Here is a 12,748-nt window from a genome sequence, read left to right as displayed (position 1 = left end):
ATTATTATTACTATTATTTATTCATAATATATGAATAGTTAAAACAAAATTCTTAAATTACCTAATAAATCATATCAAAATGTTAAGCCAAAAAAAATCATACCAACATGTTTTTGAGCAATTTCATTACTTGTATTGAAGATGTAGTTGTAGATGGTGACTTGAAAAATCACTGCTAAATAGTTTTTCGGGTATGGATGTATATGCGAGCTTATAAATGTCCTCGTAAAGAGAGGACAACATTGTCACAGAAAAAAACTGAAGGAATTTCCTTTCCATTTACATCTCATATTTACAGAATAATAATGTGCCTTGCTTCCTCTACAAAATTCTTTAACTAACCACCCCAACCAGTCCTATTCTAGACTGCAGACCCCTTTATCCTATCAACCTCCTTTCCTTTACACACAGTATTACTATAAATACATATAATTAAATTATAATTTCTAATAAGCAAACCATATCAATTAAATTTTATTTTATGTTCTCTTGTCCGCCCATTCCCCCCTCCTTTTTCCTTTCCCGTTTCTTTTTTATTGGGTTTCCCTATTCTTTTAGATTTTCTTTTGTGTTCCACATCATCTGCCAACCTCGACACTTGCTTTGACCAGTCAGATCGGAGAGTCTTTCATAAGAAAACATGTTTCTGCCATGAACCAGCTCGAGAAAGATAACGAGCCATCATCAAAAGAACCCGAGTAAAGATAATTCAGAGCATTCTTTTAATATGTTTTCTCGCCAATCCTGACAACTTCAAGAACAGTAGCATTGCAGAAGAAGCATCTTTGGCAATTCAACAGATGTCTTGTTATGCATCCATAACAAGACATGTGAGAACAAGGCACAAATCTAGCATCTGCTTCACTGGTATAACAGATGCAGCAAATGCTGTCATTCACATCTGTTTCTTCTTCACAACCCATCTCACCAACTTTTTCAGACTCACTACGGCTAATAAGGAGAGCCAAGAAATCTTCTAGCTGTTCAAGCTTTGTAAGATAACTATCCCCTCTAAAAGATCCACCCTGGAAAGCATGAAGTAAACAAAATAGATTAGAAGATATTGGTAAACATGGTGTGATACTTCTGGTGGAAATTCCAAAGTTGAACCTAATTTAAGAACCTTGAATATCCAGTCAAAAAAAAATAATAACAATATACATGCATTTCAGGAAGGAGCATTTTCAAAATTGTGGTGTCAGTTCACATTTTTAAGAGCAATACCTATATAGAGGGAATAATCTAAAATCTAACTTGATGTTATATTGCAGGATATAATAAGAACATAATTTATATGTTGTCTGCTCAAAGACTTGAAAGTTACACGAAATTAGGAATTTTAAAGAGAGATTATTCCCATCTTAGAAACATAAGCGGAAAGGAAACCCAATAAGATAAATTAAAATGGAAAGGAACAAACCCAGTTGTAATCCAATAGGAACTGGAATCCACAATGAACTCTAGCAGGGCAATCCATACTTGCGAAAATGGCCACCACATCGTTGTTTTCCGCAAACTTCATATGTTCACTAGCATCCAACAAGTTTAAAATAATCCCAACAAGAGGTGCTAATATCATTCCTCTGTTTACTTTGTCTAAAGACTGACCATTTCGTCTAACTGACCTGCAAAAATTTGTTGCAAAGGCAAGTAAAAGAACTAATATAGTAGACACTAAATTCTTTCTTTTTTAAAGTTACACTAATAATAAATAATATATACATGAAACTTGAACCGTAGACCCACCCGCCCAACCCCATGACTCAACCACAGGTGGAAACTTCAAAATAAAATAAAATAATAGGACAAATAGTAATATTAAAAAGACTATCCTGGTTTTGGTGGTTTAGGGAAGAAAAGGGGAATATATGCCACAACGAATGAAATTAATAATCCCAAAGAAAAATTGGACTAGACATAATAGCTAGCCATCTCTAGACTCTACCTTTAAATGCAGCTGGACTCACAAAGGCTAATTACCGATTCATATTAGGATGTACGCAATTTTAAGACAAAACAAAAGATAAACTAGAGAAAGAAAACATAATTTAATAGATAAAAGTAGAGTGAATCGCTAGAATGGAACGTACAAGTCAAAAAACTCAGCATCTGCTGCACAAGTTATGTGGTTTAGAATAAAGACAATCAATTCTATTAACCTCCGGAGGTTCGTGTCAGTTCCTCTCAGAAATGCTTGAGGTATCTCATGGGAACAGAATTCCAAAACCCTTGTAAGATTACACGAGAGGTCAAATATGAAACTGCATTTCTTTTGATGAAAGTCTAACACCTGCAAAGATGATAGGCAGCAATTACACAGAAATATCTCATGGCAGAAAAAGATAACAAAGCAGGTTTAGAAATATGCATTTAAAAAAACATATACCACACAGAATAAAATTCATCATCCGACACAATTTAAACAGGAAACCTCCATCAAAAAGCTGCAATAATAATAAAATTTTGGAAAGCAAGGAGCAGATTTTCTTTCCCATTTAATAACAATTAAATACCTTAAACCACTTAGTTAGATAAATATTACCAAGAGAAAAAAAAAAGGTATACTACTCAAAACACTAAAATATCACAATGATACCTGGTATTTTTCTTGCATTTCTCGAACTGAAACTGAGAATTCAGTCATTGTCCAGCTGAGCATATTAAATAGGCGATTAAGAAATGCTGAAAACAGCTCTTCATCATTTATGCAAGCTTCCCTCAACAACCTCTTTATGAATCAAAAGTTCAAACCACCAAAACAGAACAACAAGATTGACAATCAGAAAATTACCAGCAAAATACAGTATAAAGGTCTGAAGCAACAGTGACCAAATTTACCTGAAACATAACAGATGACAACGAAGATTCTCCGTGCTTTGAAGAACAAAAGCCAGATCCCTTGCACAACCGCAGAAGAATGTTTGTTACTGGGATCCAGGATCTGTTGTCAAAGGCAGAAAGCAATGCTTTCGGCATCCTTTGGGTAGCTGCTTTGTTGCTCTCAAAAACTGCCAGATATTCCTTGTACTGTACCAATACAGAGATAGACTGAAGAAGAAGATCCCTTAGTTCTGCACTTGATATCCTAGGATCATTGAAGTGTGTGACTACGAAAGTAACCTGACAAAAAGGACAGCCAATTAATTTGAATCTCCGTCACTTGATAAAATCAAAATGTAACAAAGTAATTACTGGACAAAAAGGACAGCCAATTAATTTGAATCTCATTATAGACAATACTTACAAATGAGGCAAGCCCTTGCTTGATAAAAATTGATGATGGGACAAATGGAGGATCACTCTTACGCAACACATGAAAACAATCAACCTAAAAAGAAATTGTAGACAGTCATTAAGAGGACAACAAAATATATCATGTACCACTTTATTGGCTCGAAATCACTCATGGTTCATTGCCACATGCTAATTAAGTACATATTCACAAACAATAACATAACTGAACCAACCATTTAGACTAGACTGAAGAAATATGGCATCATCTAATTACTAAAACCTTACAAACTGAATTTTTTATGCAAGTAAACGAACCAACTGTAATTAATTTGCATTACTTCCGAAAACATGAGAGAGAGAGAGAGCTCTAGGGAAAAATATCTTAAATTTGCAGAAAATTGTTATCTTAAAAGGGAGAATCATTAATCAATACAAATATTCAAAGCATTTCCAGAAATTTTCTGTCAAGCATGCAACTATTGTCTGGCAAAAGATAGAATGAAACAATAAATCAAAATTCTTATAGCAAGGAGAAATTGAATAATCTATAAATCTATAAATAAAATATGTAATATGACATCTCCAACTAAGATTTACAGGATTACAAAGAATCAAATTTACCAGAGATTCCAGATAAAATTCAGGTATGTATAAGAACAGTGAATCCACTTTACTAAGAATTAGAAGCAATTGGACTGTCCAGATGCATGTTGCATACATTCCTCTTTGCTTCCATCGAGAAAACAGAGAGATGCGATACCTGAAAGGCATACATTGATCAACATAAGCAACTGTGAACAAACTCAATCTATACTCCACAAGAGATGCGGTAACTGAAAGGCATGCATTACAAGAGCAAGTGCTACCCCTGAATTTATGGAAAAGCACAAAAATATACATGTACTAAAGATTTTCCGAAGAATAAAACAAATATAAGTAAAACATTTTGAGTAACATATCTTCAAGACAAACATCTTACCATGCACAACGTCTGACGCAATCTATAACTTCTTCCCGGTAATTGTTACGAGCTTCTTTCAGACGCTTAAGTTGTTCACTACATGCTCGTTCTCTTATTTGTTTATCCACTTCTTCAAGTAGGGATATTGATTGTGATTGGTGAGACATGTAATATGAAGCCTATAATAAGATATACATAAGTGCATAAGCATATTATAAATACAATTCCTGCAGACTGAAATAGGAAAGAAGCCCCCATAAATTATAATCAAGAGTCCCAAACAGTAAACAAAAGGGTATTACCTATGAGCTGAATAAGAAAGGTGAGAAAGCAAGTAAAGAATACTGACTGAGGCGTACAATCTAGTTATACATCAGAATAATAAATAAATAAATAAAATAAAACAAGGGCCAGAGAACAGCTAGATAATGACTAATACAGATTGTACCCAGCACAAATGTTTTAGATTAGCTCCTACCTATCAGCTAACAATATAAGGTCAAATGTATGTAATACACATTTATTAACTGTGAGGGAAAAAAATAAAAGATCACGTCACAAAGGATAGCAGAACAACATCAAGCAAAGATAGAAGTAAAATACAAATATAAAGCATAACAAACAGAACACTCAGCATTTAAAAAACTGTTAGCCTGCATGCAAGAAGAATAAAAATAGTCAACAGCACTGAATCTTTCTAATAAGAAAATACTACTTCATTACAGCTCCTCACCTGCTTAAAGTTGGGTGCAAGACCTATATGATACAGCAACAGCAAAACATCAAGAAGTTCTTCTTCTCTTAATGTCGCTGAAGACATGTTACTCTCCCTGGGTACAAACCTCAACTGCTGCACAGAATGGTAACCAAACTCAGATTCAGATTGATCACTGGAGCTTGGTTTGTCTGCTATCTCATCGTTTAAACTTCCAGCACTGCATTCTGCAGCAACATGAGCAGATCTCTCTGAAATAGGGCCACAGTGAGAACGAGAACCTTTGTTTATGTATCTAATAGGGTTCTTCAAGCTCCTAGCAAAATCAGCATCGTAATTTGAGCAGCAACATGGTTTTTGCCTGCTTAAATGAGTTACTCTTGTTTCTTCATCATCCATACAGCCTTCTTCCCACCGAACTACTTCATCATCTTCATCATTGACAAGATGCAATTTCAATAAATGATTAAAAGAACCACCAAGCCTAGAAATGTCTGTTCGATGGGAATCATTTTTTAGGAACAGGCCAACTGGAAAACTCCGCTCACCACCCCTATGAAGAAAACCAACATCAGAACCATTTTCACTCCTCTTCAGCCAGCTGCAGATGTCCCCCATGCCAAAGCCTTCTGATAGAAAATGAAGTAGAACTGTGTACAAAGAAACCAGAACAGAATTGCTAGAAACTCCAGGAGGTGGGAGATTGCGATCTGCCCCTCTGTTCTTCAATAAGAGGTTTTGTAAAAATGTCCTAAACACCGAACCAGGTAACTGAGGAGGCATTACAGGAGGTATGAACTGTATCACTAAGCGACAAAGGTCCCTATGTTTCTCCTCAATCTGTATGAAGCAGCAGCAACACAACGTGCCATCAGTTTAGTATGCATACAAAACTCCAAGAACTGGATCTCTAATTCAGATAAGCCATTAACAAATACAATCAAGAGAATATTACCAACTTATTCTGCCCACACAGTCACACACTGAAAATGAAAATTTCTATTAAAAGAAAGGTTTCTTCTACAAAATATTTACTAAACTAACATTGAGACCCTCTAATGATTTGCAGTTTAACCTAAAGCAGTTGCAAGAACACAACAATAGTGGCATTTGATATTAGGTCCTAAGCACAGATCAAATTATTTTACCAGAAAACTTAAGAAACCTATCGAATCATTATTTTGTTTGTGTATAATTTAAGTACTTAGAATATCGATTTACAAGTGGCACTGTAGCAAGTAGCTAGTTAAGAATTCATTCATACTCCATTATGCTTAAAAGAATGCAAGTGTAAAGCCCAAATTCTATATAATCTTTGAACCTACTTTAGAAATAAGTAAGAAATGTGCATGTAGAAGTATTTGTTCGAAATAAATCTGGTTTTCCAAATCTTTGAACCAATGCCACTTACGAATATCCCTTGGACCACCAACATAAGATGAAGGCAGAATAATTCTTCACCAATTAAAGAACCTTGTGTTTCACCCATTTCTATGTCGTCAATACTCCCAAATTCTAGATAATGAATAGCTAAGATCTTGTACTCTAACAATCCTTTAACATAAATTCAAAAGAGTAAGCTAAGTTATTAATCCATTTTCAGAATTAGGACATACTGTTAAAAATAATATATATGCATATATGTATGAAAATTTGTTGGATAGTGACGGTTTTTAATCACCATATGTATATGTAGGTACTTTTAGTAATTTCATTGCATAGATAAATTGTATTTCTATTTGTTTTATATGTCAGTATATAATATAATTATAGGAGAGCTCTCATAAATTTTCAGAAAACTATTGATAACTTTTTTTGCTAGAAAAACTATTGATAATTTAAGATGCCAAAATTAGGATTCAAAGAGCTTATTGCACGTGTGTATATATATTTCAATACAAAAACCCGTGCAATTATACACCCGTACAATAAGTTGTTTGAATCATTTAAATAATTCAGAAAATTTGTAAAAGGTTTCTGAAATTTTGTGAAAAGTCCACTGTTAACTACATTATATTTCCTCACATAAAAAATGGAAAACTAGAGTTGCAACTTTTTTATGTAGCGAAGATACCAAAATACCCTATATATATATGGTGCACTTCATTGATGATTACCAAAAAAATAACTATAAATATCAATTTTAGAAATATTAAACTATTTTGATCCAATGGCGAATAATAGAAGAAAAATTTATATAAATATCTCAGTATAAAGATTATTATAAAACAGTTTATCAGAGCCACTTAAAAAGAAGAAAAAAAAAAAGCTGAGCATGTACCTTACTAATGGCTTCAGATAAAGCTGTAGTCGTCAACAACATGCTGCTTTCATATGACACTTCTTCACATGAACCAGGCCACCAAACAGATGGCATGATAGACTCAAGGTCTTGCTTGTTTGGGCACTTCCGTGAAAGAAAACCTTCAAAAAGAAATTCAAAATCTGTTGATTTCCACCAAAGAACCATAAGCTGTTCTCTCCTCAATAAGTGACAAGCCAATGCAAGATAGGGGTATGACCCCGAACAAGGGCAATCTGTCAGGACCAATCTAGCTGTTTTGCACCCACAGGAGAGGGCATTTAATATGTGTTCAAACAATGGAGTTGATCCATGAAATTCTAGGAAGACATCAAGAATTCTATCAAGACTTAAATAGTCATGCGGTGCTTGCACTCCAAACACATCCATCATGAATGACAGAAATGGACCACTAGCAATATATTCTATGCTCTGACCATTTTCTTCAAGCAAGGCAAAGAGTTCCTCACATATCCCATGAGTAACAGGAAGAAAGAGATCTTCAAATGAAACAAACCTCTTCAGCCTCCTCAATTTCTCCAAAGAAGAATGTCCAGCCCGCTCCACACAGTCAATATCCAACAGCCTTGATAAGCAAGAAAGTAACTGAAAAGCGCAAGTATTGACTGTTGGAGGTGGCTCTAAAGGGAGATATCCTTCAACGGGGTACTTAAATGGGCGGGAACCAAAATTTAATTCGCATCTTTCACCTTGAGAAAGAGAAATTGCAGGATAATATCCAAACCCTGGTCCCATCTGACGAATCCCACGAAAAGCCACACCAAGAGAAATGCCATTTCTATAGAATGTTATTTCATGCTGATCTAGATCTATGCAGCACCCAATAACATCACCGGCACACCATGACTGCCCATATGATTCAGCTTCTTTGCTCCATTTTTTTTCTCTTTTTCCATCAAAAGCATAAGAATCAACAGCATCACCTACACCATTATGGTCAGTGAAAGGGCAGGAAATAGTTGCCCATCCTAACTGCTGGACACCTGAGGTTTCTAATATAACTTCGTACATCCATTTCCCTTTCCATAGACAAGCATTAGCCCTAACACTGCTGAACATAGCTAAGCTCTCTACAAGCAAAGGTGGTCTGATGATTCTGATATCACCACAAATACTGGATTCTTCAAGAGCAATTTTGTGGGGTCCACCACCATTATCAACAACACAAATTCCATCTCTATGTCTGAGGACAGCACCTGAATCTGAAAAAAAATCAGAACATTCCTTCTTTATAATATCACGGACTAGATTGCTGTTGATTTGATCTGATATTGAACCAATTGATTTGATAGGGATGCCAAATATGTATTCAAGAGTTCGTTCAACTGATTGATGGCCAAAATCATCACAATTAGAAACTAGCCAAGATTTTGATGAACCCACTTTACTATCCTCACCATTCAATAACACAGCCAACCCAGAAGAAAGCCCACCAATTCGGAGGCTGTCTTCTGCCATTCCTGAAAGAGATAAACACTAAACCCCAAATACTAACCCTATCACCCAGCTCAAGATTCTTAAATTACAATATGCTTCCAGAGAATTGCAAGCCTGCTCTCAACGCTATTGATTTCGAACAAAACTCCAAAATTCTGAGAAACTACCATAATCCTAACCTGAAATTTCAAAGTTGCAAAACAAATTACAAACAACTATAAGTTTCAGAAACAAGCCCCAGAAGCCTCTTCAGTTTCATTGAGAAAAAAAGCGGTATTGGAGAGAGAGAGAGGGAAAGAAAAAGGAGATAAAAGCGGGGATAAAGCTTGAACTGAACAATTTCCAATAATTTTCGTAATAAAGGGAGGGAAACTCAACCATATAACTAAAATATATGGTATAGCACCCTGCAAAATTAATATGAAATTTTCAAATTTGTTATGTCCCATTCTTGTTCCTCAACTTTCCAAGGAACCAAACACGGATCACCCGAAAAATATTGACAATAACAATAATAAAATTGAACGAAATTAAAAAATGGAAAGCGAAATACACAAATCAAAAAGCACCTCAAAGCGACAAATCTTCAGCACTCTAATACTGCAAGCTCAAAGGAAAGCCGAGGCAATTAAAAAAGAAAAACATAAATGAATGAAGAACTCACGGGTCTCTCGGTGCGGTTTCCTGTTCCTGGAATTACAAATGGCGGCTAGGGTTTCGCAGAACGCCATTAATTGACATCACAATTCTGAACCCCACTTCGTCGACCGATAGAGAAGGAATTGGAAGGAAGGGCAAATGCGTAATTTCAAACTCTCCCAGAGTCTCAGGAGACAGAAAGGACAGGAGAAGAGAGAGGGAAGGAGGGAGCGAGTGAACCACAGGAACAAATGATGATGCAGCTGCTTCAACCCCACGCACGCTGACTCTCAACCCTAAAAACGGATTATGACCGACACGTGTCACTCTCCAATCGGATTTACCTGTTACTGACGTGGATTCCCCTGCTAAAATACGCCACACTTTTCTTTTTGTCTTTTTAATTATTATTAATTCCTCGGCTAATTTGAATGGATTTCTCAAAGTTTCAACTTTAGACACTTAGGAGGCGTTTGGTTGGGAGGAATGAAAATATAGGAATAGGAATAGGAATGGGAATGGGAATGGGAATAAGAATAGGAATGAAATGGAATAAAATTTAAAATGCATAAAAAAAATTGATAAAAAAATAATTAAATTTTTTTTCTTGTTACAATGAATGGTCATTCCTTCCTTTTTAAAATGGAATAGCCATTCCACCAAAATGGTGGAAAGAGCATTCCATTGGTCAACCATGCACCAATCTCCAAATTTGATAAGATATGAGAAATTGCCTTTTATTACTTTTTTCTTAAGTCATTTATCTTACTATTATTTTCGAGGTAAATATTATTTTGAAACTTGTATTTTGCAAAAATTATTAATTAGATTTTTTGTTTTGTTAAATGACAAAATAGATATTGTACTTTCTAAAATGGTACAAAGAGGACGCTGAATTAATTTTTTGTCAAAATAAAATTTAATTATAATCCGATCTAAAAGTGCTATGATAAAACTGTTTATATTTTTTGTATCTGTTCGTATAAGGAATTATTTTCAAGTTGGTTATATTAAAAAAAAATTGTCAAAAATTAAGCGCATGGTCTTATTTTTACTATTTTGAAAAATACATGGTCTATTTTATCATTTAACAAAATACAGGGTTCAGTCGGTAACTTTTGTAAAACATAGGGTCCAAAATGATATTTACCCTTATTTTCGCCAAAAAACGTTTAACTGCAAAGTTATGATGAAATTTAATATATTAATATTGTTATAATCGCATTCTTTTAAAAGAGATCTATCGCTGCACTCCTAACTATTTTGGCATTTAAAAAAAATTGCTATAATTTTTTTTTATGATCGTCTATAATAAATTATTTAAATTATATATGAAAAAATAGATTAAAAATTATTTTAAATATTGAAATAGATAAATAATGTATCAATAAACACTTTTTATCGATGAATTGTAAAGGGTTTATTTTATAAATATGGCTTTTTTGTAAGTGGTTTAGAAATATATGGAGAAATAAAAAAATTTTATAAAAACTGGAAAAATGAATAAAAAATTTAAAATATGGAAATAACTAATTAGTATATATAATCTCTCTCAACTAATGATTTGGAAAGTTGATAACCCCCATTTTTTAGAACCCTCATTTTTTCCAGTGTTTTGCTTAAGCCAAGATTTTTTTTTTTTATTTTTAGCAACAATCAAATTATTTTTTATTGAGTAATAGTCTAATTTTTTGTTTGACACCCAATAACAAATTTCTAAAGTTTTTTTTTATAACTTTTAATATTCTACACAAATATTTATGAAGTTTTGTCATTGATCTTAACTTTTTTTGTTTTTTTTAAATTTGGATTTTAAGTTTGCTAGTGCCACACATAATGAAATAACATATATATATATTTAGCTATTTACCCTAATTAATATGAAGGAAAAAAAAAAAGAATGTTAATTTTCAATATATAAAGATAAAAAAATAAAGTAACCTAATAGTCATATAAGTGATACTTTTTAACACCATATAATTAATTTGGAACCTTAAAAAAAGCAATAACAAAAAAAAAAAGCGTAGTAAAAAAAAGTAAAAAAAAAAAATTATCCTGATACTTTTTGGACACTATAGAAGTAACTATAAAAGTAACCTGGAACAATTAATAAAGATAATGATAAAATGAACCTACTTATTTTAACATTATTAAAGTAACCTAAATAATTACATGCATAACAAATAGTAACCTAGTACTTTTATATGCCATAAAAATTAACATATGTTAGAGACAACACCACAAAGTAACCCGATATATTTTTAATACCACTACCATTACACATGTAGTCTATTGGCAATATCAAAAAGTAACATAATATTTTTTTAACTCCACTACCATTACACATGCAACTTATTGACAACATCAAAAAGTAACTCGATGATTCTAAAGTAACCTGGTACCTAGAATATTGAATTTAGTTGTGTGCTACATTTTGACTGATTTTAATGCAAACATAACATTTTTTTTTTTCCTTTTTGTCTTTTATTATATTTTTGAAAGTAACTCGGTACTTGAAATATTAAATTTTCTTGTTATTCTATATATTTTTTACACATGTAACCTATTAATAACATCAAAAAGTAACCTGATATTTTCTAAAGTAACTTGGTACCTGGAATATTGAATTTTGTTAGTAACATAATTTTTTATCTTTTGTTTTTTATTTTGCTTTCTAGAGTAATTTGATACCTAAAATATGAAATTTTGTTGATGTGCTACATTTTTTACATATATGTAACCTATTCGCAACATCAAAAAGTAACCCAATATTTTTTAAAATAATTCGATACCTGAAATATTAAATTTGGTTGATGTGTTATATTTCTTACACATGTAACCTATTGACAAATCAAAAGTAACCTGATGTTTGCTAAAGTAACCTGGAACCTGAAATATTAAATTAGGTTTAGTGTGTTATATTTTGACTGGTTTTAATGCAAAAGTAACATGTTTTTTTGTTTTTGTCTTTTTGTCTTTTATCCTGTTTTCTAAAGTAACTTGGTACTTGAGAATTTAAATAAAATATCATTGCATTCCTTTATAAAATATAATATCAAAATGTTAATTTATATTCAAATAAATAAAAATAATACTTTGTAATAATTAAGTTAAAAATAAAATAAACCTTCTACGTATATTAATAAATAGATTTTTTAAAGAAAAAATAAAATAGAAATTTAAGTTAAGAAAGAATGATTATGTAGAGTTAAAATAAATAAAATAATTATAATATAAAAATAATATAAATGTATATATATATTAATGATTTGTTTTGAAAAATATTAGAAATCTCTAAACATAAGTTAATAAAATGAAAATGTGGCTTTATTTAATAAAAACTTAAAAAATATGGAAATATTTTTCCATACAACTAACTTAAATTGTAAAAAAAACCATAAGTTAAGTAAATCTCTAATTTTTCCATATCTATAAAATT

The 12,748-nt window shown here is 32.4% G+C and overlaps 1 protein-coding gene across 2 annotated transcripts; it reads right to left on the bottom strand.

The window, feature by feature from the left end:
• Positions 1-250: 250 nt before the first annotated feature.
• Positions 251-9,592, bottom strand: LOC115715322 (E3 ubiquitin-protein ligase RKP). 2 transcript variants are annotated; one of them, XM_030644177.2, is made up of 11 exons: positions 9,335-9,592; positions 7,192-8,849; positions 4,929-5,750; positions 4,214-4,374; positions 3,856-3,994; positions 3,245-3,328; positions 2,839-3,120; positions 2,597-2,728; positions 2,091-2,290; positions 1,421-1,625; positions 251-1,025 (listed from the first exon to the last, which is right to left on the bottom strand). In XM_030644177.2, the coding sequence occupies exons 2-11, from the start codon at positions 8,689-8,691 to the stop codon at positions 723-725; spliced, it is 3,828 nt and encodes a 1,275-aa protein (XP_030500037.2). In that variant the 5' UTR covers positions 8,692-8,849; positions 9,335-9,592; the 3' UTR covers positions 251-722. The 2 variants fall into 2 exon arrangements, with proteins under 2 accessions (XP_030500037.2, XP_030500038.2); XM_030644178.2 differs by having other exon boundaries at positions 9,240-9,581.
• Positions 9,593-12,748: the final 3,156 nt, after the last annotated feature.

Source organism: Cannabis sativa, chromosome 4 (genome assembly GCF_029168945.1).
Source record: "Cannabis sativa cultivar Pink pepper isolate KNU-18-1 chromosome 4, ASM2916894v1, whole genome shotgun sequence".
Classification (NCBI taxonomy): Eukaryota; Viridiplantae; Streptophyta; class Magnoliopsida; order Rosales; family Cannabaceae; genus Cannabis; species Cannabis sativa.
Note: the sequence above shows the minus strand (reverse complement) of the source record. Positions and strands in the feature narration are given on the sequence as shown.

Coding starts and splice junctions, on each gene's coding strand:
- LOC115715322 (XM_030644177.2), bottom strand. CDS start 8,691: ATGGCAGAAGACAGCCTCCGAATTGGTGGGCTTTCTTCTGGGTTGGCT. Junction 5,751..7,191: donor TATCTGAAGCCATTAGTAAG/GTACATGCTCAG, acceptor TGCTTCATACAG/ATTGAGGAGAAACATAGGGA. Junction 3,121..3,244: donor AGCAAGGGCTTGCCTCATTT/GTAAGTATTGTC, acceptor CCTTTTTGTCAG/GTTACTTTCGTAGTCACACA.